This window comes from Rhinoderma darwinii, chromosome 6 (genome assembly GCF_050947455.1).
Source record: "Rhinoderma darwinii isolate aRhiDar2 chromosome 6, aRhiDar2.hap1, whole genome shotgun sequence".
NCBI classification, from domain to species: Eukaryota; Metazoa; Chordata; class Amphibia; order Anura; family Rhinodermatidae; genus Rhinoderma; species Rhinoderma darwinii.
This window is the reverse complement of record NC_134692.1, coordinates 68,411,489-68,434,990: the sequence shown is the minus strand read 5'-3', so window position 1 is coordinate 68,434,990 and position 23,502 is coordinate 68,411,489. Positions and strand designations below refer to the sequence as shown.

Genomic DNA, 23,502 nt, shown 5'->3' with positions numbered 1-23,502 from the left:
TGCAAAATGGAGTGATAGCCTTCCTTATTCAAAATCCCTTTTACCTTGTACAAATCTCCCACTTTACCAGCACCGAAGCAACCCCAGACCATTACATTACCTCCACCATGCTTGACAGATGGCGTCAGGCACTCTTCCAGCATCTTTTCAGTTGTTCTGCATCTCACAAATGTTCTTCCATGTGATCCAAACACCTCAAACTTCGATTTGTCTGTCCATAACACTTTTTTCTAATCTTCCTCTGTCCAATGTCTGTGTGCTTTTGCCCATATTAATCTTTTCATTTTATTAGCCAGTCTCAGATATGGCTTTTTCTTTGCCACTCTGCCCTGAAGGCCAGCATCCCGGAGTCGCCTCTTCACTGTAGACGTTGACACTGGCGTTTTGCGGGTACTATTTAATGAAGCTGCCAGTTGAGGACCTGTGAGGCGTCTATTTCTCAAACTAGAGACTCTAATGTACTTGTCTTGTTGCTCAGTTGTGCAGCGGGGCCTCCCACTTCTCTTTCTACTCTGGTTAGAGCCTGTTTGTGCTGTCCTCTGAAGGGAGTAGTACACACCGTTGTAGGAAATCTTCAGTTTCTTGGCAATTTCTCGCATGGAATAGCCTTCATTTCTAAGAACAAGAATAGACTGTCGAATTTCACATGAAAGTTCTCTTTTTCTAGCCATTTTGAGAGTTTAATAGAACCCACAAATGTAATGCTCCAGATTCTCAACTAGCTCAAAGGAAGGTCAGTTTTATAGCTCCTCTAAACAGCAAAACTGTTTACAGCGGTGCTAATATAATTGCACAAGGGTTTTCAAGTGTTTTCTAATCATCCATTAGCCTTCTAACACAGTTAGCAAACACAATGTACCATTAGAACACTGGAGTGATGGGCCTCTATACACCTATGTAAATATTGCATTAAAAACCAGACGTTTGCAGTTAGAATAGTCATTTAGCACATTAACAATGTATAGAGTGTATTTCTGATTAATTTAATGTTATCTTCATTGAAAAAAATTGTGCTTTTCTTGCAAAAATAAGGAAATTTCTAAGTGAACCTAAACTTTTGAACGGTAGTGTATATACGGCGGATGTCAGGAAGGGGTTGAGCTATTATCATGTATGCTCACTTATTTGCGCTCGAATTTGACCAATTATCTGATCATGTAAATAAGTCAGCTCAACTTTTCCATTCACTAATGTGGTTCTGATTTAAGGAGACGTCACCTTTTGTAGCCACACTGTCTGATTCAGCAAGTGAACAAGCATTTGCTTCATTAGGTAGTGAAGTTGTCAGATCCCTAAATGCGCAGTGTAGAGGACGTTACAAAACTAACTATGGTTCTCTTAAATATCTATATTGTATAATGGACATGTCAATATAGGTTGACTTTTATAACCATACTAGTGATTGTAATTGCATCCACTGAACAGCCAACAAAATGGCAAACAGTGTAGCCACATTGTGTATTACGCGATCACTCTCAAACAGCAGATATAAAAATATTGGTCCACATTTGCTAATACCGTCTAGAAGTTAAACAGCGCAAACCTAAACCAGGCAGGCACAAAATGTGGCACATTTGTCACAGTGGTTCATGCTGCATCCTAATTTAGGCACATTTTGGTGCATTTTTGACATGCCTCCTTTCACGCAAGTCACACTCTTTTCTAGTTAAGTAACACCCATTTGCAGAACACTTTTCATAAACATCTAGTGAGGTGAATACATCAAAATTGCACCAAACTGCGACAATTTGCACCAAAATGTGGCACCTTTTTTCTACACATTCTAGACGCAGACACAGTGGGTTGTTTGCCCCATTCTGTGACATACACTCTGACTGCTCGCAGATAACATCACATGATCCTGTCAAGATCTGCTGACTGACTGATTGACCCTCTATTTGGCACTTATGGGAGCTGTTCAGGGAGTGTAAGGGCATGTTCAGACGTGGCGGATTTTCTGTTGAATTCCGCTGCGGACAGTCCGCAGTGTAAATCTGCAGCAGACGGTTTTTCCATTGTTTTCTATACATTTTTAGATAAATGAGTTCAGATGTTTCAGAATATAACAGTGCAGAATTTAGGGTGCTGTGCAGAATTTTCATTCCGCAGCATGCATGGACGCCAGCGGAGAAGCAGCAGGTTTTCACTGCAGATTTCAGCCTTTGCGATGCAAAGGCTAAAACCTGCGGCATGTCCGCTGTGATATCCGCAACGTCTGAATTACCTGTCAAATATGAAAATGTGGCTTCAGATTCCTTGCGTAATTGCCACGAATTTGCAGCAGAAAAGTTCTGCCACATCTAAACATGCCCTAATTGTACCCACTAGTATTACTCCATAGGTTGGAATCACACATGCAGTTTTTGATGCAGTTTGTTTGAGCCAAACAAAAATATTGAATGCAAAATAATGGAGACATATCAGTCTTTCCTTCTTTTGGGATTTACTATTATGTTTGGCTCAAAAACTGTATCAAAAGCTGCCACAAAAAACTGAATGCGTGATTTCAGCCTTAGGCCAGGATCACACACAGTTTTGATGCAGTTTTTGTCTCCGTTTTTTAAACTAAACACAGGAGTAGACATAAAAGAAAGGAGATGCATCAGTCTTTTATTTATACCTTTCCTTACTTTTGGATCCACTTCTGGCTTTAGCACAAAAAACCTGAGCCAATAACTGAATTCAAACTGTGTGTGATTCTGGCCTTAGGGTATCATACTGCTGTCCTTATTTTAATAAGTCTGTCTTAATGACAGATTGCTTTAAAGCAAAATGCTAAAACTGCATTTAGATGTCCTCTTGAGACTGGCATAAGAATGTGCTTGAAACCAAAATGTCATTAAAGTGTAGCTAAACGTTTTACAAACTTCTGACATGTCATAGTGACATGTCAGAAGTTTGGATTGGTGGTGGTCCGAGCAATGAGACCCCCACCACTGGCTAGAACGAAGCAGCGGAAGTGCTCGTGTGAGCCCTCAGCCGCTTCGTGTCTGTTCGGCTTTTTCCGGAAATAAATGTATCGGTGTACGGACTCAATAGAAAGTCCCGTACTCCGATACATCTGAAAAAGCCGAACAGACACGAAGCAGCTGAGCTCTCACACGAGTGCCTCAGCTGCTTCTTTGTAGCGATTGGTGGGGTCTCAGTGCTCGGACCCCCACCAATCCAAACTTCTGAAATGTCACTATAACGTGTCAGAAGTTTGTCAAACGTTTAGCTACACTTTAATATTAGCCATGTGGTAAGTAAATGCAAAATCTAGCATCTTTGTAACATATCTTTAAAAAAGAAATGAAATTCAATAAAGGAGTGCATTTTTTTTTTCACTTAATGCAGTATTGAAAATCATCTGTTATGTTGAATTTGTCAACAAACTTCTGTTGATGTATATTCACAAAGGAGTCATACTATTGCCAGTATTGGAAAAAGTAGAGAAATCCCAATTTTATGAAATCACAATAAATATAAAAACTTCTGTTGATGGATCTGATTTTCTTTGTCTCTAGTTAGTCTCTTTGGTTGTTATTTTATTGTGCTCTTAGAATATTAATCCCAGAATTTATAGGCTCTGTTGGTGGGCTTATGCTCTGAGTTTTTCTCCCCTAGAAGAAGAGATATTGTTGGCATATCTGCAGCAGCCCCTTTAACATTCTCCCTTAACACCTTGCCACTCATAGGCACTGTGTTGCAATTTTTTCCTCCACACTAGGTCAAGAGCTCAGCTGTGTAAAAAAAAAAAGAAGAGTTCAGAACTCCATCGCTATCTGTATCCATTGGAGACCAAGTGGTTGGACTTTCCTACCAAATTCGACATTATTCCTGTTGATATGCTATCAATGTCTCTAAACACTTTTAACTGATTTTTTTTGTTGTTGATCAAAACAACTTACTTATCTCAGTCAACCTGCTGGGCACAGGTGGAAGCTGTGTACCGTTTCTTGTAGGTGGGGTTGATTCAGGGGAAAGTGCGGCAAAGGGAACCATATCAAAAATATCAGTGGAGGGAGATTTAGGTGTCACGCTGCCAGCCTGAAATAAAAAGTCTTGCATGAGAATTGTTTACTTCAGTCATAAATGTCACATGTATCATGCAAAAATCCAAATAAAAACATGCATAACAACTTCTGTACAAACGCCACACACATATATATGATATTTTTTTGAAACAATATGCCTTTTGTAAAATGGAAAAATATTTAAAAAAAACGATGCTGAGATCATAGTAAAAAAAAAATTGTATTTATTTGTGACTTTCTTTTCTATCTGTGTCATGACACTTTACAGCTTAGAGGTACTATGTTAAGGTGAATTTTAGGGAAGCAACTTCAAGGACCTTTTCACCTAGGACAACTGCCATTTATTTAGACAACTACCCCTATGATGAGCTGATTACCGTGGATTTAGCTGTGGAAACCGCAGATGATCAGCTGTTTTCAATGCATGAAGCTGGCAGGAAAATCACACAGCACCCATTGTAGTCATTGGACGACCACATAGTAAATGGCACTCCACTCTGGCTACTAGAAGGGGTGCTGAGTATGACGTCCATATGCCCTCATAGAGCATATGTGCAGGGGTTGTCAAACTAAACAATTAGCTGTAATATCTCTCGATAGCAAGTTACAAAATTACAACCTATTTTTTGTTGGCCATTATGAATGTAAATCAGCTTAATTATCCCAATAGGAAATTTGGTAAGGGGCTATTGACCAAGACAGCCCCTTTAAAGAAAAGTAGTAGTAATAAACTTATATTTAAAACCTGCTATAAATGTGTCCAACAAAAGTTTAAATTATTCAGTTTAAAACACTTTCAGTATAAAACGTGAAATATCTTTCTACATTTACAACAGAACCCTGAAACATAATTTTAATTATGATATAAAGAAGTGCAAAATATGTAAACATCTAACATTTTTCGTATTTTGAGGGTAAAAATCATCCGACAGGTTGTTCTTGATTTATAGTACAGTTATAGTATAGATTTAGTATTTTAGTATTATTATTAGTTTTAGTATATAGTTAGTATTTTAGTATTATTATTAGTTATGGTATATATTTCATTTTTTTGTATAATTAGTCATTGCATATATTTGTATTTTATTATTATTATTATTATTATTATTATTACTTATAGTATATATTTCGTATTTTGTTATTATTATTAGTTATAGTATATATTTTGTATTTTTTATTATTATTAGTTATAATATATATTTTGTATGTTGGTATTATTTTAATTATAGCATAGATTATGTATTTCAGTATTATTATTATTAGTTATAGTCTATATTTTGTAATTAAAGAGGCTCTGTCACCAGATTTTGCAACCCCTATCTGCTATTGCAGCAGATAGGCGCTGCAATGTAGATTACAGTAACGTTTTTATTTTAAAAAAACGAGCATTTTTGGCCAAGTTATGACCATTTTTGTAGTTATGCAAATGAGGCTTGCAAAAGTCCAAGTGGGTGTGTTTAAAAGTACAAGTCCAAGTGGGTGTGTATTAGGTGCGTACATCGGGGCGTTTTTAATACTTTTACTAGCTGGGCGCTCTGATGAGAAGTAACATCCTCTTCTCTTCAGAACGCCCAGCTTGTGACAGTGCAGATCTGTGACGTCACTCACAGGTCCTGCATCGTGACGGCCACATCGGCACCAGAGGCTACAGCTGATTCTGCAGCAGCATCAGCGTTTGCAGGTAAGTCGATCTTACCTGCAAACGCTGATGCTGCTGCAGAATCAACTGTAGCCTCTGCTGCCGATGTGGCCGTCACGATGCAGGACCTGTGAGTGACGTCACAGATCTGCACTGTCACAAGCTGGGCGTTCTGAAGAGAAGAGGATGTTACTTCTCTTCACAGCGCCCAGCTAGTAAAAGTATTAAAAACGCCCCGATGTACGCACCTAATACACACCCACTTGGACTTGTACTTTTAAACACACCCACTTGGACTTTTGCAAGCCTCATTTGCATAACTACAAAAATGGTCATAACTTGGCCAAAAATGCTCGTTTTTTTAAAATAAAAACGTTACTGTAATCTACATTGCAGCGCCTATCTGCTGCAATAGCAGATAGGGGTTGCAAAATCTGGTGACAGAGCCTCTTTAAGTATTATTTTAGTTATATCATAGATTTTGTAATTTAGTATTATTAGTTACACTTTAGATTTAGTATTTTAGTATTATTATTAGTTATATTATACAGTTTTCATTTTAGTATTATTAGTTATAGTATAGATTTTGTATTTTAGTATTATTATTATTAGTTATAGTATAGATTTTGTATTTAGTACTATTATAAGTTATAGTATATACTTTGTATTAATATTATTTTTTTACCCTCCGGAACTTGGAAATGTAATAACATGAAACTGTCAAACAAAACAACACTTAACAGACCAATACTTTAAAGAGTATAACAGAATTACACGAGGCCTTGGGATGCTGTATTCATTGTTAAGTTTTGGTTGAATGTTTTTGGAAGGTGGAGGAGTTAGATGCAATCCTGTTGATAGTCTAGAGTCAGGAGAGTTCATGGGAGTAAATGTTATAGAGCAGATATCTAAACATGGAACTGAAGCTTCATTATGACACCAGAAAAACGTGGAGGATCTGTCAACCACACTTTGCTCATGACCAGGTCTTATATGCAGCAACTGCAGAAGAATGAAGAGGAAACAAAGTCTAGACAACAAATAGTGGAAAATATACAGAGAGTAAAAGAGTAGAAAAAGTTTGGTAGACGGACACAGAAAAGGATATATACAAAATGCCTATTACATGAAAATCCCCAATCCCCACAGTATATAACTATACATTCATGACATTCCAAAGTGTCGTCTACCAGGGTTATTTATCTTTGTAAAGTACGATGTGTGGGTCAAGTTCTATTACAAAAAAAAATGTTGTGCTTTTTTCTAAGTCATTCATTTGTAAACTGCCTGAAGAAGGGGCCTCTGTGCTCTGAAAGCTTGCATATAGAACTTTTATGGTTAGCCAATAAAGGTATCATACCTATTATACTTTTGTCTTTTTTGACACAAAAGTATTTAACATTTCATAAAAAAAAACCAAAAAACACAAACTGCAATTATGTTTTCACTGTTGAAAGCCAAGCTGACATTACTGCATTACTGATCTGGAAAAAAAAATTAAACTGTGGGTTTCCCATAATGACCACACTAGAACACAATTATTATTATTTTTTTTTCATCTAAATAGGTCAACAATTATGTGCTGATTAATTTCTTTACAGAAGTTGCTGCTCCAATTTCCCAACAAAGAGCTCCAAATCCACTGTATAGATATAGGGGCATATTTACTAAGACTGGCTTTCCTACTGGCGCTTGAGTAAAATGTGACAGATTTAGTAAGAGGAGCACACTACTTTCTGCTGTAGGAGGGCCACAATTGTGGCGTATTGTCCGCAGCCATGCACCAACTATTTACTTTTCCCCCTATTGAAAATAAAAAATATATATATTCACCACTCCTCTTCGCTTCTCCCCTCTGGGTCCCCTCAGCAAGCTGCGGCTCATTAAAGATCCTGATGCTGAGCAGCGCCAGGGCCTTATATGTGATCAAGCACACAACGTTTGGCATTCTAAGAGGACCCGGAGGGGAGAAGCAAAGAGGAGCAGTGAGGTGAACATTCAAATTTAAAAAAAAAAATTCAGATGGGGAAGTTGTCTGATAGGTGGGGGCTGGCATAGATTTCCGCTAAAATGTATGCCAGTTTTTGTGGCATAAAACATAATAAATTGTAGGTCCGCAGAGGCCACGACCCCTTTTGTTAAACCACGCCTCCTTTTCACTTCAATAGGAGAAGGCTGTAATACTGTGAACAGCCGCTACATGTGTGTCAGGGATTCATAGTGTGAGCAGCAAAGGAAATGTGCAAGAGCTGCAGCCCCTTTAAAACTGTTGATTGATGGAGGTGTCTGGAGTCGGACCCGTCTGATAAGATATTGATGGCCTATCCTGAGGACATGCCATGAAGTTTTTGATACTGGACAACGTTTTTAAACATTTATGCAGTAGTTAAAATGTTTATTATTATTATCTAAAATATGTTTTATTTTAGAACTACTTGTACTTTGGTCTACAATAGTCTTTATTCTAAGGCCTAGTTCACACAGGGTTTTTTGACAGGCAGAAAAAAAATCGGCTTAACATTTCTTCAGGAATTTTGAGACAGATTTTGAAGTGCCATCATTGATTGAATCTTTTTACCCTTGTTTTTTTTTTAAGCCGTTGAAGCTAATGCAAAAACCGCGGGCACAAACCTCCACAAAATAACACTCCAAACGAGCGGAGTGACGCAGGGTTATTCTGCCTCCCATTGATTTTCATGTAAAGCCAGAGGCGGAAACTACTCGAAGAAAGAGCATTTTTTTTTGGTGAGCGGCCAATAGCCACCAGGGACAATAAACGCCTCTGCTTCACATTGAAACCAATGGGGGATGATTCAGGACATTTTTTTATACTGCTTCGACGCCGTTCTCTAACAACTTATAATAGCAGCTTTTCCACTGGACAGCAAAACTCTCTGACATTTTGTATCATATTGATTGTTTTATATTCCAATAATTTTTATTGAAGAATTTCAATAAGAACAAACTATACACCAAACAGTGTAATAAGCATGAGGGGTTACATGCCCCTTAACGCAAACAATAGCAGACGTATAGACATACGTTATAAAATCAGATCAAGTGAATAAGTGGATAAAGAAAGAAAGAGAAACGAAGGAGGCGAAATAGGGAATTCCTGTCAGACGTACTCTAGGTGACTTAAACTTAAGAGATCGTCCCAACATAGTTAAGCCATAGATCCTCTTTATCTGATACCAAACAGTGCAAATGGTCATTGACCATAATCCAATTCAATTTAGTCTTCACTAGATGTAGGGGAATAACAGGACTTTTGCATTACGTAGCTATAGCGATTTTTGCTGCCAAGAAAACGAAGGAAACAAATCAATGGGAGGCTTTAAATAAACCTGGGACGGTCTCATTTAGTAAAGCCTGAGAAGGAGATAGTTTCAAATTAATCTGTGTTATAGAATACAGCATATTAAAAATCCAGCTCCAAAAATGGCGCACCTTCGGACAATCCTACCATATATGCAACGGGTCTCCCACATTTCCACAGTTTCTAAAGCAGACAAAGGAACGAGCTTCCTAACTAAAAGGCTACCCGGTTTATCGCTTTGGGCAAAAAATCTATAATGTGTCCATCTAAGATGATATTCCGCTAATGTAGTTAGGCACAAGTTTAGTTCTGTACGGGCTGCTTAAATTTTAGAGAATATCTACATATTGATTGTTTTAATAGCGCCATTGATTAATAACATAATCAAAATTATCTTAATCAAAATTAACTTAAGTTAAAAAGTTGTAACATTTTGATTCCATCCTCTGGTCACTATTAATTTATAGCATAGTACTCCTTCAATAGTACTTGTCAAGAACAGACTGATGATTTAGTTTGCACCAATATATTGCACAAAAAAACGGTGCACGCCATTAATAAATCTGTCACATTTTACGACTCCTCTAAGCCATGCCCTTTTTGAGACAGATTTTTCAAAATAGTCTAGAAAGGTATAAAAAGTGTCTAAAATATATCAAAATTTGAGGCAGGATATGACAGTTTTTGGGTGCATTTTATGCCAGAATTCTTGAGTATTTTGCTTAGTTTATCTTCCCCACTGTGTCATTGTCTTTTGCACATTCTTCATATACATACATAGTATAGCTGAATTTACCATAAATTGTTATAAAGACATTACATACTTTGCTTAAACAATTCATGTAACCAAAGTTAGTGAATTAGGGAATTCCGGCCAAAAAAACACACCAAATTGTGGAGCAGTTTCTTGACCAGAATGTTCGCTGCGGAAAACTGCACCTGAAAAAAGAAAAAAAAGTCGTACTTACTTACCTATGGTGACAACTCCTTCCACCGTCCTGCAGCACGACCTTTGTTTCATCCCATATGACCGCTGCAGCCTGTGATTGGTTGCAGCGGTCATATAAGTTGAAACGTCATCCAAGGAGGCCAGCCTGGAGTGAGAAACACAGACTTCTGGGTAATTCTAAGATTTTTTTTCTGAGTTGCGTTTTTTGCAGCGGAATCGCTGCGATTCTGCCGCAAAAAAACGCAACATCTGCTATTTGTTGCAGGATTTACCTCCCCATTAAATTCAATGGGGAAATCCCAAAACAAGTAAGCAGCGATTACGCAAATACAATTGACATGCTGTGGATGAAAAAACCGCACCGCATGTCAATTTCTGAGCGTTTTTTCCAGATAACACTTGTTTGAGGCTAGATTAACATGAGCGTGTCCGTTTTGTGTGCGTAAAAAGCGCAGCATTTTTCATGTGTTGCAGTTCCGTGTGTCATCAGTGTGTGTTCTGTGTGGCATCAGTTTTTGATGTCAGTGTTGGTGCACATTTTTTTATTTATTTATTTTTTCTCTGCATTTATTTAGCAACTGGTGCATGAATCACGGACAGTACACGGAAGACGTCCGCGTAGTGACTTCAATGGGTGCGTGGTGCACAAAAACGCACCAAAGTAGGACATGTGGTGAGTTTCACGCAACGGACATACGCTGTGTGAAAAATAACGCATGTCTGAATAGCCCCATTGAATTGCATAGGTCCGTGTGATGACCCTTGTTTTAACGGCCGTCACGCGGACGTATTCAACGTTCGTGTGAATAAGGCCTAAATCTTATCCACTCTGCTGCTACTGTATTTTGCTGTGTATTTTCCGCAACAAAATCCATTGCATTTACGCTACGTGTGAACTGACCCTAAAAGTCAAAATAAATGTGTGGATAAAGGGGGTGTTTATAAAATACAAGAAAATTTGTGGCTAAAGAAGAAATCAGAGATTTCTAGCAGACTTCTATAATATATTCTGCATAAAGAGACCAAAATGTTGTAGCCAAAAACAGTCCACATCATACAGCAATCTACAGTATTTTACATATCATTTACCATATTAATCACAGCTTATGTCTCATTTTTGGCAGCAAATGTCTTTTCATTTTTTACAAATGAGAATTCATGAGAAAAGAAAGATACCATAGAAAACATAATAGTTAGACATCTGTTTTTCATTCATTTCCTTCAGACTAAAACTAGGGTTACATAGCAACTTTTGTAATTGGGCAAAATGTTCCATCTGCGTTTTCATAATCTGACATAGTTTAGTCATCTTTTTTTTTTTATAATTAATGTACAACACCCATTGGTTTAAAGGGGCATTTCCATTATATACATTTATGGCACATCCGAAGAAGCGTCTAGGAGTAACAACAGCTCAGCCAAGAGAAGTGGTAGACTATGCAGTGTAAAGCATGTAAAAATCACCTATCCTCTGTTGCATTACTCAGTACAGAGTTCCAAACTACCTCCGGAAGTTACATCAGCACAAGTACTGTGCGTCACAAGTTTCATGGAATTAATTTCCATGGGGGAGCAGCTGCACACAAGCTTAAGATCACCATGCGCAATGCCAAGCGTTGACTGGTGTGGTGTAAAGCACGTCGCTACTAGACTCTGGAACATCGGAAACGTGTTCTCTGAAGTGATGAATCACGTTTCACTATCTGTCAGTCTGATGGATAAATCTGGGTTTGCCAGGAGATTGCTTACAACTGCAATGCATAATGAGTAGATGTAAAAGTTGGTGAAGGACAGATAATGGTCTCGGTCTGTTTTTCAGGGTTTGAGCTCGGCCTCTTATCTTAGTGAAATATGATCTTACTGCCACAGCATGCAAAGATATTTTAGACACTTGTATGCTTCCAACTTTGTGGCAACTGTTTGGGGAATATTCCTGCCTGTTCCAACATGACTATGCCCCTGTGCAAGAGATGGATTGACAAGTTTGGTTTGCAAGAACATGAGTGATCTCCACAAAGCCTTGCCCTCAGCCCCATCAAACATCTTTAGGATGAATTAGTACACAGATTGCGAGCTAGACCTTCTGGTCCAACATCTGTGCCTGAGCTCACAAATTCATCCACGGACTGTAATGAAAGGATAGGGAGACAGACAGGTTAGCCCTAATCTACCCGCCACTCAGTCCCTGCCTACTTGCACAGCCCGTCCTAGGCGACGGCGTACAACTGGGCGACGGTCCCTACGCTCAATATGTGCATTACAGACAAACAAGACAAGGGTACACAAAAGCAAGGGAAGTGGGGCAGTTGCCTACGTCAACACCGTGAGCAACAGAGTAGTGGACGAGCTGAGTCAAGCCAGGAGTGTACGTGGTAACAAATGCAGAGCAGGAGAATAGTCAGTCAAGCCAGGGTCAATATGAAGCAAAGGTCAATGGTAACGGCAGGAACAGCAGAGCCAGGAAACAAGAGAATCACAGGCAAAGGACAAGCAGCAAATGAAGGTATAAGTAGACCAAGGGCGGGAGCTAGAACCGTATTGCCAGGCTGCGATAGGCTCTCCCACTCCTCAGCCTAACAGCCGGAGTGGTAGCAGATCGAGTCACTCTAGCAGGCCTAGGAACAGATGCAGGCTGATTAACCACAGGCGTCGACACAGAATCTGTGTCAGGCAAATCCTTCACAGTACCCCCCCTTTTATGAGGGGCCACTGGACCCTTCCTAGGTGGACCTGGATTGTTGGGAAACCGAAGATGGAACTTCCTGAGCAATAACCCGGCGTGAACATCCCGGGCGGGTACCCAAGCACTCTCCTCAGGCCTGTATCCTCTCCAATGGACCAGGTACTGGAGGTAGCCTTGGACCATCCTGCTGTCCACAATCTTGGCCACCTCGAATTCTACCCCTTCAGGGGTGAGAACAGGGACCGGAGGTTTCCACGAGGTAGCCAAGGACGGGGAGCAGCGTTTCAGGAGAAAGGCATGGAACACGTTCTGTATTTGAAAATATGGGGGTAACTCCAGCCGGAAGGAGACAGGGTTAAGGACCTCAATGACCTTGTATGGCCCTATATACCGGGAGCAAATTTTTGGGACTGAACTTTAAGGCGCACATTTTTTGAAGACAGCCACACCAGATCCCTGACCAGAAACAAGGGGTTAGCAGAACGTCTTTTATCTGCCTGAGTCTTTTGTATGCTCTGGGACGCCTCAAGGTTCTTCTGAACCTGGGCCCAGACTGTGCACAGTTCCCGATAAACGACATCTACCTCGGGATTGTTGGAACCACCAGGAGAAACGGAGGAGAACTGTGGATTAAATCCAAAATTACAGAAAAAGGGGGAGACCCCTGACGAGTTACTGACCCGGTTATTGAGGGAAAATTCGGAGGGGAATGAAGGAGACCCAATCATCTTGGCAGTCAGAGATAAAACACCTTAACTATTGTTCTAGAGACTGATTAGTCCTCTCAGTTTGGCCATTAGTTTCAGGATGGAAGGCCGAGGAGAAGGATAGATCAGTCTCCAACTTCTTACAGAAAGCCCTCCAAAACAATGAAACAAACTGTACCCCTCTGTCAGAAACAATATTGACAGGAACCACATGGAGACGCAGGATGTGTTCGACAAACAAGGTAGCTAACGTCTTGGCATTGGGTAGTTTCTTGAGGGGCACAACACAAAGAGGCACATCTTACTGAAGCGGTCTACTACAACCCACACCACCGTCTTGCCTTGGGATGGAGGCAGATCGGTGATAAAATCCTTGGAGATATGGGTCCAAGGTCTCTGGGGAATGGGCAAAGAACATAGTAAGCCCGCTGGTCGGGATCTGGGAGTCTTGGACCTAGCACAAATTTCACAAGCGGCGACGTAGGCCTTAACGTCTTTAAGTAACCCAGGCCACCAATAGGTTCTAGAAATGAGGTGCTTGGTACCCAGGTTGCCTGGATGGCCAGATAGTGGAGAGTCATGATTCTCCCTGAGTACCCTTAGCCGGAATTGCTAGGGAACAAACAGCTTGATCTCAGGAAGGTTCTCGAGAGCTGAACCTTGATCAGCCGCAATTTCGGAGACTAAGTCAGAATCAATAGAGGATATGATTATACCTGGGGGCAAAACACAAGCAGGATCCTCCTCCGGAGGAGGGCTGGCCATGAAGCTACGCAACAGCGCATCAGCTTTAATATTTTTAGACCCAGCCCTATAGGTGACCACAAAGTTGAATCTAGTAAAAAACAACACCCATCGAGCTTGTCTCGGGTTTAACCTCCGGGCAGATTCTAGAAAAAACTGATTCTTGTGGTCGGTAAGGACCGTTTCCTGGTGCCTAGATCCCTCCAGGAAGTGGTGCCACTCTTCAAATGCCCATTTAATGGCTAAGAGTTTGCGGTTTGTGTTTTCTCTTATTTCCAAATGGGCGTGTATTGTGTTTGTAACATCTGGGCGTGTTTACTTGTTTTACTAGCTGGGCGTTGTGAATAGAAGTGTATGATGCTGACATACACTTTTATTCACAACACCCAGCCAGTAAAACAAGTAAACACGCCCAGATGTTACAAACACAATACACGCCCAGTTGGAAATAAGAGAAAACACGCCCAGTTGTCCATTAGAAAGGCTCATTTGCATAAATATAAAATTGCTCATAACTTGGCCAAAAATGATCGTTTTTTAAAAAACAAAATGTTACTGTTATCTACATTGCAGCGCCGATCACATGCAATAGGAGATAGGGATTTGATAATCTGGTGACAGAGCCTCTTTAAGACCCTAGACATGCGTCAGGTCTCTTTCTAACATGCTTGGCATATTTAAAAATAGTTAGGTATAAGTGACTTTGGTTTATGTGCTCACAATATCCTTTCCCAAAGATATGTACTGCCAATAATCAGAATTATGTTCTCCGTACAATAGGGGTCGCTCTGTATGGGATGACCTCCATTGGGATTGGGAATTATAAATTTATATACTAACTGTACAGGATGACCTCTGTGGCTACTATTGATTATTATAGTTTGACATCCTCTGTATTTATTGCATACTGCACATTCCTATGCATGGTGGGGTGATTAGTAACACTTTTTACATTTGATTGCTGGTATTGTTTATTATCAGTGCCAGTACCCAACATGGCTGCAGCCGATTCATTGATGTAGTGCGCATGTGGGTGATGGGGGGACGTTTGTGACGTTGTTCATGGCACAATGTGGAAATGGGTTTTCCGCATTTGCGCACTACTTACTTCCAGACGCCCTGTTCATTTCTATTGATGTGCCGCCTCTCCTCTCGCATGCGCCAACAAATATCTTTACAGGAAGGAAATGGGGTCTACAAAGCCAGGTGCGAAACGCGCATTAGGGTGTTGGACAGTGTATAGGCAGCTACGATGGCTTATGGTGGGTGAGGTTTCTTGTGATACATGGTCTTAGTTTGGATAAGTACTAATTTAGACATTGATTTGGTGTCACCTTGGCTCTATTTTAGAGTAACTGTTATGCACATAGTAGTTGTATACATATAAGGTATGTTATGATATTTAGAGATACTGACCTATGCATATATACCCTGCCTTATGATATACACTGTCCTCTTATTGTACTTTGTGTACATGTATTTTTATTGGTGTTTTTAAACTGTATGTACAACTGTTTTTGTGTCTTAATAAAGAATTTTGTATTTTTCTCTACATTGGATGAATATTCTTTATTATAGCATTGAGGGAAGTTTCTGTCAGTCATTAAATCCACTGAGTTGGACGGGGGATAACTAAAATGGTACGCAATTACCAAAAAAATAGGAGCATGGTCGGACCATGTAATAACCCCTCTGGAGGAAGATTTGTAGAGGAGAAGGGCATTCCTATCTGCCAAAAAGTCAAGAGTATGACTTTCTTGATGAAGAGAAAAATGTGCAATCCCTTTTGGTGCCATGCTGGCATCTCCACGCGTCAAACAAACCATCATCCAAAATTTTTTGAGTAAGAAAGTCAATGTGTCTGCTGGCATTGGTAGAGTCAAGTTCCCTATTCAATACAGTATTAAAATCACCACCGACAATAAGACGACTTTGTTGTACAGCCCGAAGCTTTGTTACCAATTTGGAAAAAAATCTCCCTGGTCTGAAATTGGGAAAATACACATTAACTAACGTGTATAATGCATTATTGATAATACATACCAGAATTATGAAATGTCCCATAAGGCCACAGTATTTTTTACTACTATGAGTACTGCTTTCTGTTTTGCAGAGGTCGAAGATAGAAAAATATGGGGAAATGCCTTATTAGTACAGGTGGAAGATTTTAACTTATTCAAGTGTGTCTCCTGAACCAGAAGTACATCACATTTTAAAGTACGAGCCTCCCTCCAAAGTAAGATTTGTTTTCATGGGCTAGTGAGCCCATGGACATTAATGGAGGAAAATTTAACTGCCATTGATCACACCTCCTGACGAAGGTTGCGAAACACGCGTCGAGGTGCTTGGTGTCCAGGTGTCCCACGCCATTCTCATCATCATGTCCTCCTCAGGTATATCGACTTTCAACCACTAGTAACTTTGTACCAGTGTGTGTTATCTTTTGCACTCTTATCCTCTCTCTTACACTGTTTTGATATAGGATTACCAAAACGGCCATACTATTCCGTATGAGCACACATTTTTCGATAGCACTGTTTTGAATGATCAGTGTATACAGCAACACATACGAGCAAACATTTATCGATCGTTATCTAGCATTGCTCTAAATTGATTGTGCTTTGTGTGTTATGTATAAAGTAACACATACAGCACTGTTCTGATTGATTAGTGTACACATTAACACACATGGTATTTAATTTGTATTCTACCTGAGTAGTGGTGATATAGTTTGTGAGGAATCATTACAACTCATTAACTACGATATTATATCGGGAATCACCTGCCTTTCTTTTAACCTATTTTAAAAGTGTCTATAGTATATACTTGGGAGGGGGGGTTATCTTTGTACTATGTACTGATGAAAAATAAATTGTATAATTTGTTTAATAAAATTGCATTTTGATGAAATTTATTACATGATTTCAAGATTTCCTTTTTTGGTTTAATATGTGAATTTTGTGGTATCTTGAGTATAATTAATAGTAGGAAATATATTGTATAGGTTTTAATCCCTCCAAAGTAAGATTTATTTTCATGGGCTAGTGAGCCCATGGACATTAATGGAGGAAAATTTAACTGCCATGAGAACAAAACAGGAGCAGCTGGATTAGCGTGTGGAGACACCATCACAGGAACCATTCGGGAACTATATATAACGGTATACTACAAATCATGAATGTGCAAGATGACTGAAAATGAATATCCCTGCAGAAAAATAGAAAGAGAACACAACAATATATAGCAATACTATAAGAAAAACATGATACCCATAAGGCAAAACAAAGAAAACAGTCCAAGTGCACTAGCGCACAGAAAATCAGGGGAAGGAAACAGAAAAAGGATACTACATAGTCCTTATGCTCAGGCTAGAGAATCGCTTCTGGAAACCTGCTGTGATGTACAAAATTTCAAGTTTTGCCGCTTGATGGGCTCGCAGTAGCACAATCTTCTGCAAGTCAAGAAGAGGTAAGAGCCTTGGTGTTGATGGGTGCAGAGGTCTGCCGAGAGACATTCCACTTTTTCAATAAAGAACAACCATCCTCCACTGTGTGCAGCACTGTCGTAAGTCCGTTACTTGATATTAGGAGTTTTACTGGGAATCCCCACTTGGATTTTATGTGAGAAACCTGTAATGCTTGTGTGATTAGAGAGAACTGTCGGCAAGCCTGTAACGTTGCCGCTGATAGATCTAGATCATCTGGGTACAATGCCACATTGCAATATGGATCCAGAAGCCGGCCTCTTCAAGCAGGCATCATACATTAACCACTCCTTTATGAGCAAGAAATGAACCCTTAACAGGATATCTCTAGGAACTTTATCCGGAGCAGATTTAGGCTTGGGAATCCAGTGAGCTCGATCAAGCGCAATGTCTAAGTCTGACAGGCATGGAAGTAAGGTTTTGAACATGAGTTATAGGTAGTCTGCTATATCAGAAGTAGTGACATCCCCTAGTACTCCTCTAACTTTAATGATATTCTTTCTGGACCTGCCCTCAGCATCCCAGCTTTAGATTTCAACCACTGCCCTTCATCCTCCAATGCATTGTAAGCATCCACAAGCTCATTATGGGTGGAAGAAAAGTCTGACATTTTATTTTCCAAATTACCTTTTCTGGTCCAAATGGCATCAATATTAGTTTGGAGATTCTTGGCCTGTGTAGAGACCCGTTTAGAAATATTGTTTTGAGGAATAACCAACATGCTCTGAAGAGTATCTCCCATTATAGGTGCTAAGGAGGAAGGAAAGCATTTCAAGTTATAACTTTCTAGATCCGTCGAAGTGTTCAGTGCATCTCCGGAGGGGGAAATAATATTCCTCTTTGGGGACGGGCCCTTACTCATTGGAGATGCGGAGTGGGATATTTCTGATGAATGTTTCAAACCATCTCTATTATTAGGAGGTGATGGAATCCCTCCAGGGGAATCATATGCAGATGTGGTTGCCCCCGATGGAGAGTTGAAACCCGGTGACAAAGCTGGCACCTCCGGTCCACAGAGTTAAAATAAGCAGTTAGCTTTCTGGGGCCTGTGGACTTACACCTTCTTTTGACCATAGCACAGAGTAATATTTCCAACTTTAAGTCCTTGTAGCTGCATAAGGCCTGTGTACTCAAACAGGTATAGGCGATCCCTGCGAGGGTTCAATGGCAGAGACTAGGAAAAACAGCAACCAATATGTCCAGTCAAGCCCCATTATAACGTATAATTAAATGTCCTATACCTGACATCCAGTGCAGTCTGTGTCCAAGTTCAAGCCGTTTGTGAAGCCACTAGTTCCTCCAATGAGGCAGCGGAAGCAATGAATCTCCGCACACTACGTGATGGGAGCAGGTGAGGCGCCAGAAGAACATAGCAGCCGGAAGGCAGGAGCGTGTAGCAGTAGCATTTTTACATATACCGGAAGCTCTAGCCAGACCGCTGTGCACCTAATTGAGGTTGGGGATGCGGTGGAGTGGTAGGCGGCAATATGCAGGTAGGCTCGGGAGGAGAGATTTATTATGAAGTCCCCTGCGGGAAGTATAATCAGGCACCGGAGGTGTATAACAGAGTGCATGTGTCTCCCTATTAGCCAGATGGATCCAGATAGTAGCGGAAGGTGCTCAGGCAGATGCAAGGGAGAAGGTCGAGAACCTCAGAGATCTCGCTGAAAAAGCAATCCGGCAGTAGAATAGGCTTCCCCTGTAAGCAGGCAATGTTAGAAGATGTTTTAGTGAAGTTCTGTGCAGGAATTAAACGCTGAGTGTCCATTTTTTTGGAAAACAACTCCTCAACGTGAGCAGACTCTTCACTACCCAGAGTTACTGATTCTGCTTTTGAATCTACTGCACTTTAAAAAACAGTTCAGTTGTGTCCTTCTTATACAAGGATGCTCAAAATAATCCATGTTTGGTCTGACTAGTGATTTGTATGGAGACAAAACTAGGCTCTTTTGATGCATCCCATTATTTTATTAACCTTGGCATCAGCTACCTGGCTCTGGTTGCTAAAGTTAAGTTTCAAGTTAAGCGATATCCCCAAGTCCCTTTCAGTAGTAGTTTACCCAGTGTTTTTGCGACTTAACCCCTTAGTGACCAGCCCATTTTAGGCCCTAATGACCAAGCTATTTTATTCGTTTTTCTATAGTCGCATTCAAAGAGCTTTTTTATTTTTTCGTCTACATAGCTGTATGAGGACTTAGGATTAGTTGTACTTTTTAATAGCACCATTTTTGTGTACATATAATTTTTTTATGAACTTTTATTAACTTTTTTGGGGGGGATTATTAAAAAAAACTGAAATTCCGCCATTGTTCTATACGTTTTTAAATTGACGCCGTTCACTATGCGACGTAAATAACATGTTACCTTTATTCTATGGATCGGTACGATTACGGCGATACCACATATGTAGAGGTTTTTTATGTTTTACGACTTTTGCACAATAAAAACACTTTTGAACTAAAATTATTTGTTTTTGCATCGTCGCTTTCCAAGAGGCGTAACTTTTTTATTTTTCCATCAATGTAGTGATTTTTTGGGCTTGTTTTCTGCGGGACGAGACGTAGTTTTGATTGGTACTGTTTTGGGGTGCATGGGACTTATTGATTCATTTTTATTATAACTTTTTTGGGGGGCAATGGAAAAAAATAGCAATTTCGCCATTGTTTTTTGCGTTTTTTTTTTACAGTGTTCACCTTGCGGTTTAAATGACATATTAACTTTATTAATGGAGTCATTACGGTCGCGGCGATACCATATATGTGTACTTTTTTTTTTTTTTACACTTTTACTAAATAAAACCACTTTTTATGGAAAAAAATGGTTTTATTTATTTTTTTACTGTAACTTTTATTATTAATCTTTATTTCACATTTATTATTTATTTCATTAGTCCCACTAGGGGACTTTACTGTGCGATCTTCAGATCGCTGATATAATGCTCTGGTATACTTCGTATATCAGAGCATTATTGCCTGTCAGTGTAAATCTGACAGGCAATCTGTTAGGACGTGCCTCCGGCGCGTCCTAACAGGCATATGTCCAGGGCAGACCTGGGGGCTTTTATCAAGCCCCCAGCTGCCATGACACCCCATCGGAGACCCGCGATTGCATTTGCGTGCCGCCGATGGGTGACAGAGGGAGCTCACTCCCTTTGTAAACAAAGTTAAATGCCGCGGTCGCTATTGGAGCAGACAGCAGACAGCAGAGCCCCGGCCCCGGCTCCAGCCTGCACGGGAGACCCGTGCAGGACTTAGACTAGGCGAACGTTAAAAGGCGTCAGCATAGCCTAAGGCTCCTTAGTGACCGACGTGAAAAGGCGTATTGGTGGTCACTAAGGGGTTATATATCATTGTAAAATTTGTTTTCTTGGCCCAAGTGCATAACCTTACATTTATCCATATTAAACTTAATTTGTCATTTCTCCACCCAATCCTCCAGTTCCCCCAAATTCCTATATATGTAGCTACATACTTACATAATTAATATGATTTAAAAAAAAGACAAATGTCAATCAAGTTCCACCAAGGGATGGGAGAAAGTGAAGGGATATGGTTAAACTATAGAATTTTTTATTTTTACCTCTATTGACCCAGAAAATGGTTAACAAAAAATACCCATAAGGCATGAAACAGTTTGCCCCAAAAAGGAAAAATTTCCCTCCTGATCCCAAGTGGCAATCTGATTGGATCAACATTTAAACAAGAATTCTACACTTTGACATAGGAGCGGATATTTTTTTGTTCTAGGAAATTATCTAAGCCTTTTTTAAAGCCATCTACTGTCCCTGCTGTGACAAGCTCCTGCGGTGACTATTCCATAGATTCACAGTTCTCACAGTAAAGAATGCTTGTCGCCTCTGGAGATTGAACCTTTTTTTTCTCCATACTGAGGGAGTGCCCTCTTGTTTTTTAGAGGTATTACAACAAACAGGTTTTCACCATATTTTTTATGCAGATCCTTTATGTTGTCTTTTCAAGGCTTAACCCCTATCCGCACAAGTAAGTAACTATACGTCGTCGCGGGAGGTTACTTCCCGCACGAGGACGTATAGTTACTGAGTTGTTTCCGACAGTGTGCACCGGGAACCGTGAGGTCAGCTGTCGCCGACAGCTGACACTCCACTCTTGCCGGCCAGCAGTCCTTTGCCCCTGATTTCGGCAAATTAACCCCCAAAGGGGGGCTGTGTGGCACTATACACAAGGGGGAGCTGTGTGGCACTATACACAAGGGGGAACTGTATAGCACTATTTACAAGGGGGGCTGTGGCTCTATCTACAGGGGGCTGAGTGTGGCACAATCTACAGGGGTCTGTGTGTGGCACTTTTTACTAAGGGGCGGCTGTGCTGCACTTTCTACTAAGGGGGGGCTTTGTGGCACTATATACAAGGGAGGGGGCTGTGAGGCACTATATACAGTGGGAGCTGTATAACGCTATATACAGTGGGGGCTTTATGGCAAAATCTACAGGGGGGCTGTATGGAACTATCTACAAGGGGGCACTATTTATAAGGGGGGCTGCTTGTGGGGCCTGGTCAAGAGTTTGCTATGGGGCCCAGTCTTTCCTAGTTACGCACCTGCTTCAACCACCTGACCTGCACCATTGTGCCAAATTGTCATCTGATGGTGACTTATCTGCCAAGGGAATCATCCTATAGCCCTCTTCTTTCTCTAGGTCCAACAGCTTTGCTTTTGTTTTGTCAGGCACTTTTCAATTTAATAAACTGTATTGCTCTCGTCAGATGTAAAGAGTACTGGAACGATATACGTGCGAGTACCTGTGGTCATATATACTATTCTTATTCATGTATGTATGCTTTTTATTTATGCTGTATGTCTGCTCTGCTCGTAGCCATAAGCTCTTTATTATTTGTTCTCTGTTTATGGTTTTTATTCAACCTAACAACTTTATGCTTCAGTAGTCCATGCGTGGACTTCAGATCATCCTTCCCCAACGTATATTCCCTGTTTGCACTGTTCTCTCAGATATCATTAAATAAAACTGAAATTTAAAAAAAGTGACACAAACATTACTTCAGTAGCCCAACAAATAAAAAAATTAGGTATCTCAAACCACCATGTGCAAAAGCGCTAAAAAGTGTCATGTAATTTAGTTTTAAAACACTCTGGTTATTAAGTGTTTAAAATATCCAACTACTAGTAGATTTTCACACAGTAAGGCCCTATTCAAACTAATGTGTTATACTATACGTCTATTTGTTTCAACGGACAGTGTGAAGGGTCAGTGAGAAAATAGGACATGTCCTATTTTTTCACGCTTCACACATTCCTCCATAGACTCGTCTATGGGGGATGCGTGATATCGCGACCCACAGCGCAGACTACGGATGCACCTCGGACGTGAAAAACGAAAGTTTTTCACGTCCGAGATGCGCAACGCCCGTGTAAATCTAGCCTAACGAGACCTTAAGGGCATGCCCCCACGTGGCGGATTTCCTCCGCAACTGTTCGCATCAATGCCGCACAGAATCTGCGTTGCAGATTCTGCGGCGGATCTGCCCAAAATGTGCAGTAAATTGATGCGGACTAGCTGCTGCGGACTGCGGGAAAAGTGCTTCCCTTCTCTCTATCAGTGCAGGATAGAGAGAAGGGACAGCACTTTCCCTAGTGAAAATAAACGAATTTCATACTTACCGGCCGTTGTCTTGGTGACGCGTCCCTCTTTCGGCATCCAGCCCGACCTCCCTGGATGACGCGGCAGTCCATGTGACCGCTGCAGCCTGTGATTGGCTGCAGCCGTCACTTAGACTGAAACGTCATCCTGGGAAGCCGGACTGGAGACAGAAGCAGGGAGTTCTCGGTAAGTATGAACTTCTATTTTTTTTACAGGTAGCTGTATATTGGGATCGGTAGTCACTGTCCAGGGTGCAGAAACAGTTACTGCCGATCGCTTAACTCTTTCAGCACCCTGGACAGTGACTATTTACTGATGTCTCCTAGCAA

The 23,502-nt window shown here is 40.5% G+C and overlaps 1 protein-coding gene across 8 annotated transcripts in view; it reads right to left on the bottom strand.

The window, feature by feature from the left end:
• The window catches only part of GULP1 (GULP PTB domain containing engulfment adaptor 1), a 590,342-nt gene that overhangs the window by 23,393 nt on the left and 543,447 nt on the right, over positions 1-23,502 (bottom strand). For 7 of the 8 annotated variants that reach the window (XM_075829911.1, XM_075829914.1, XM_075829910.1 and 4 more), the window contains 2 exons: positions 6,430-6,657; positions 3,891-4,029 (listed from right to left, as the gene is read on the bottom strand). In XM_075829911.1, the coding sequence (XP_075686026.1) occupies positions 3,891-4,029; positions 6,430-6,657 (367 nt within the window). The remainder of the gene's footprint in view (positions 1-3,890; positions 4,030-6,429; positions 6,658-23,502) is intronic. The other variant, XM_075829916.1, reaches the window with a different exon arrangement.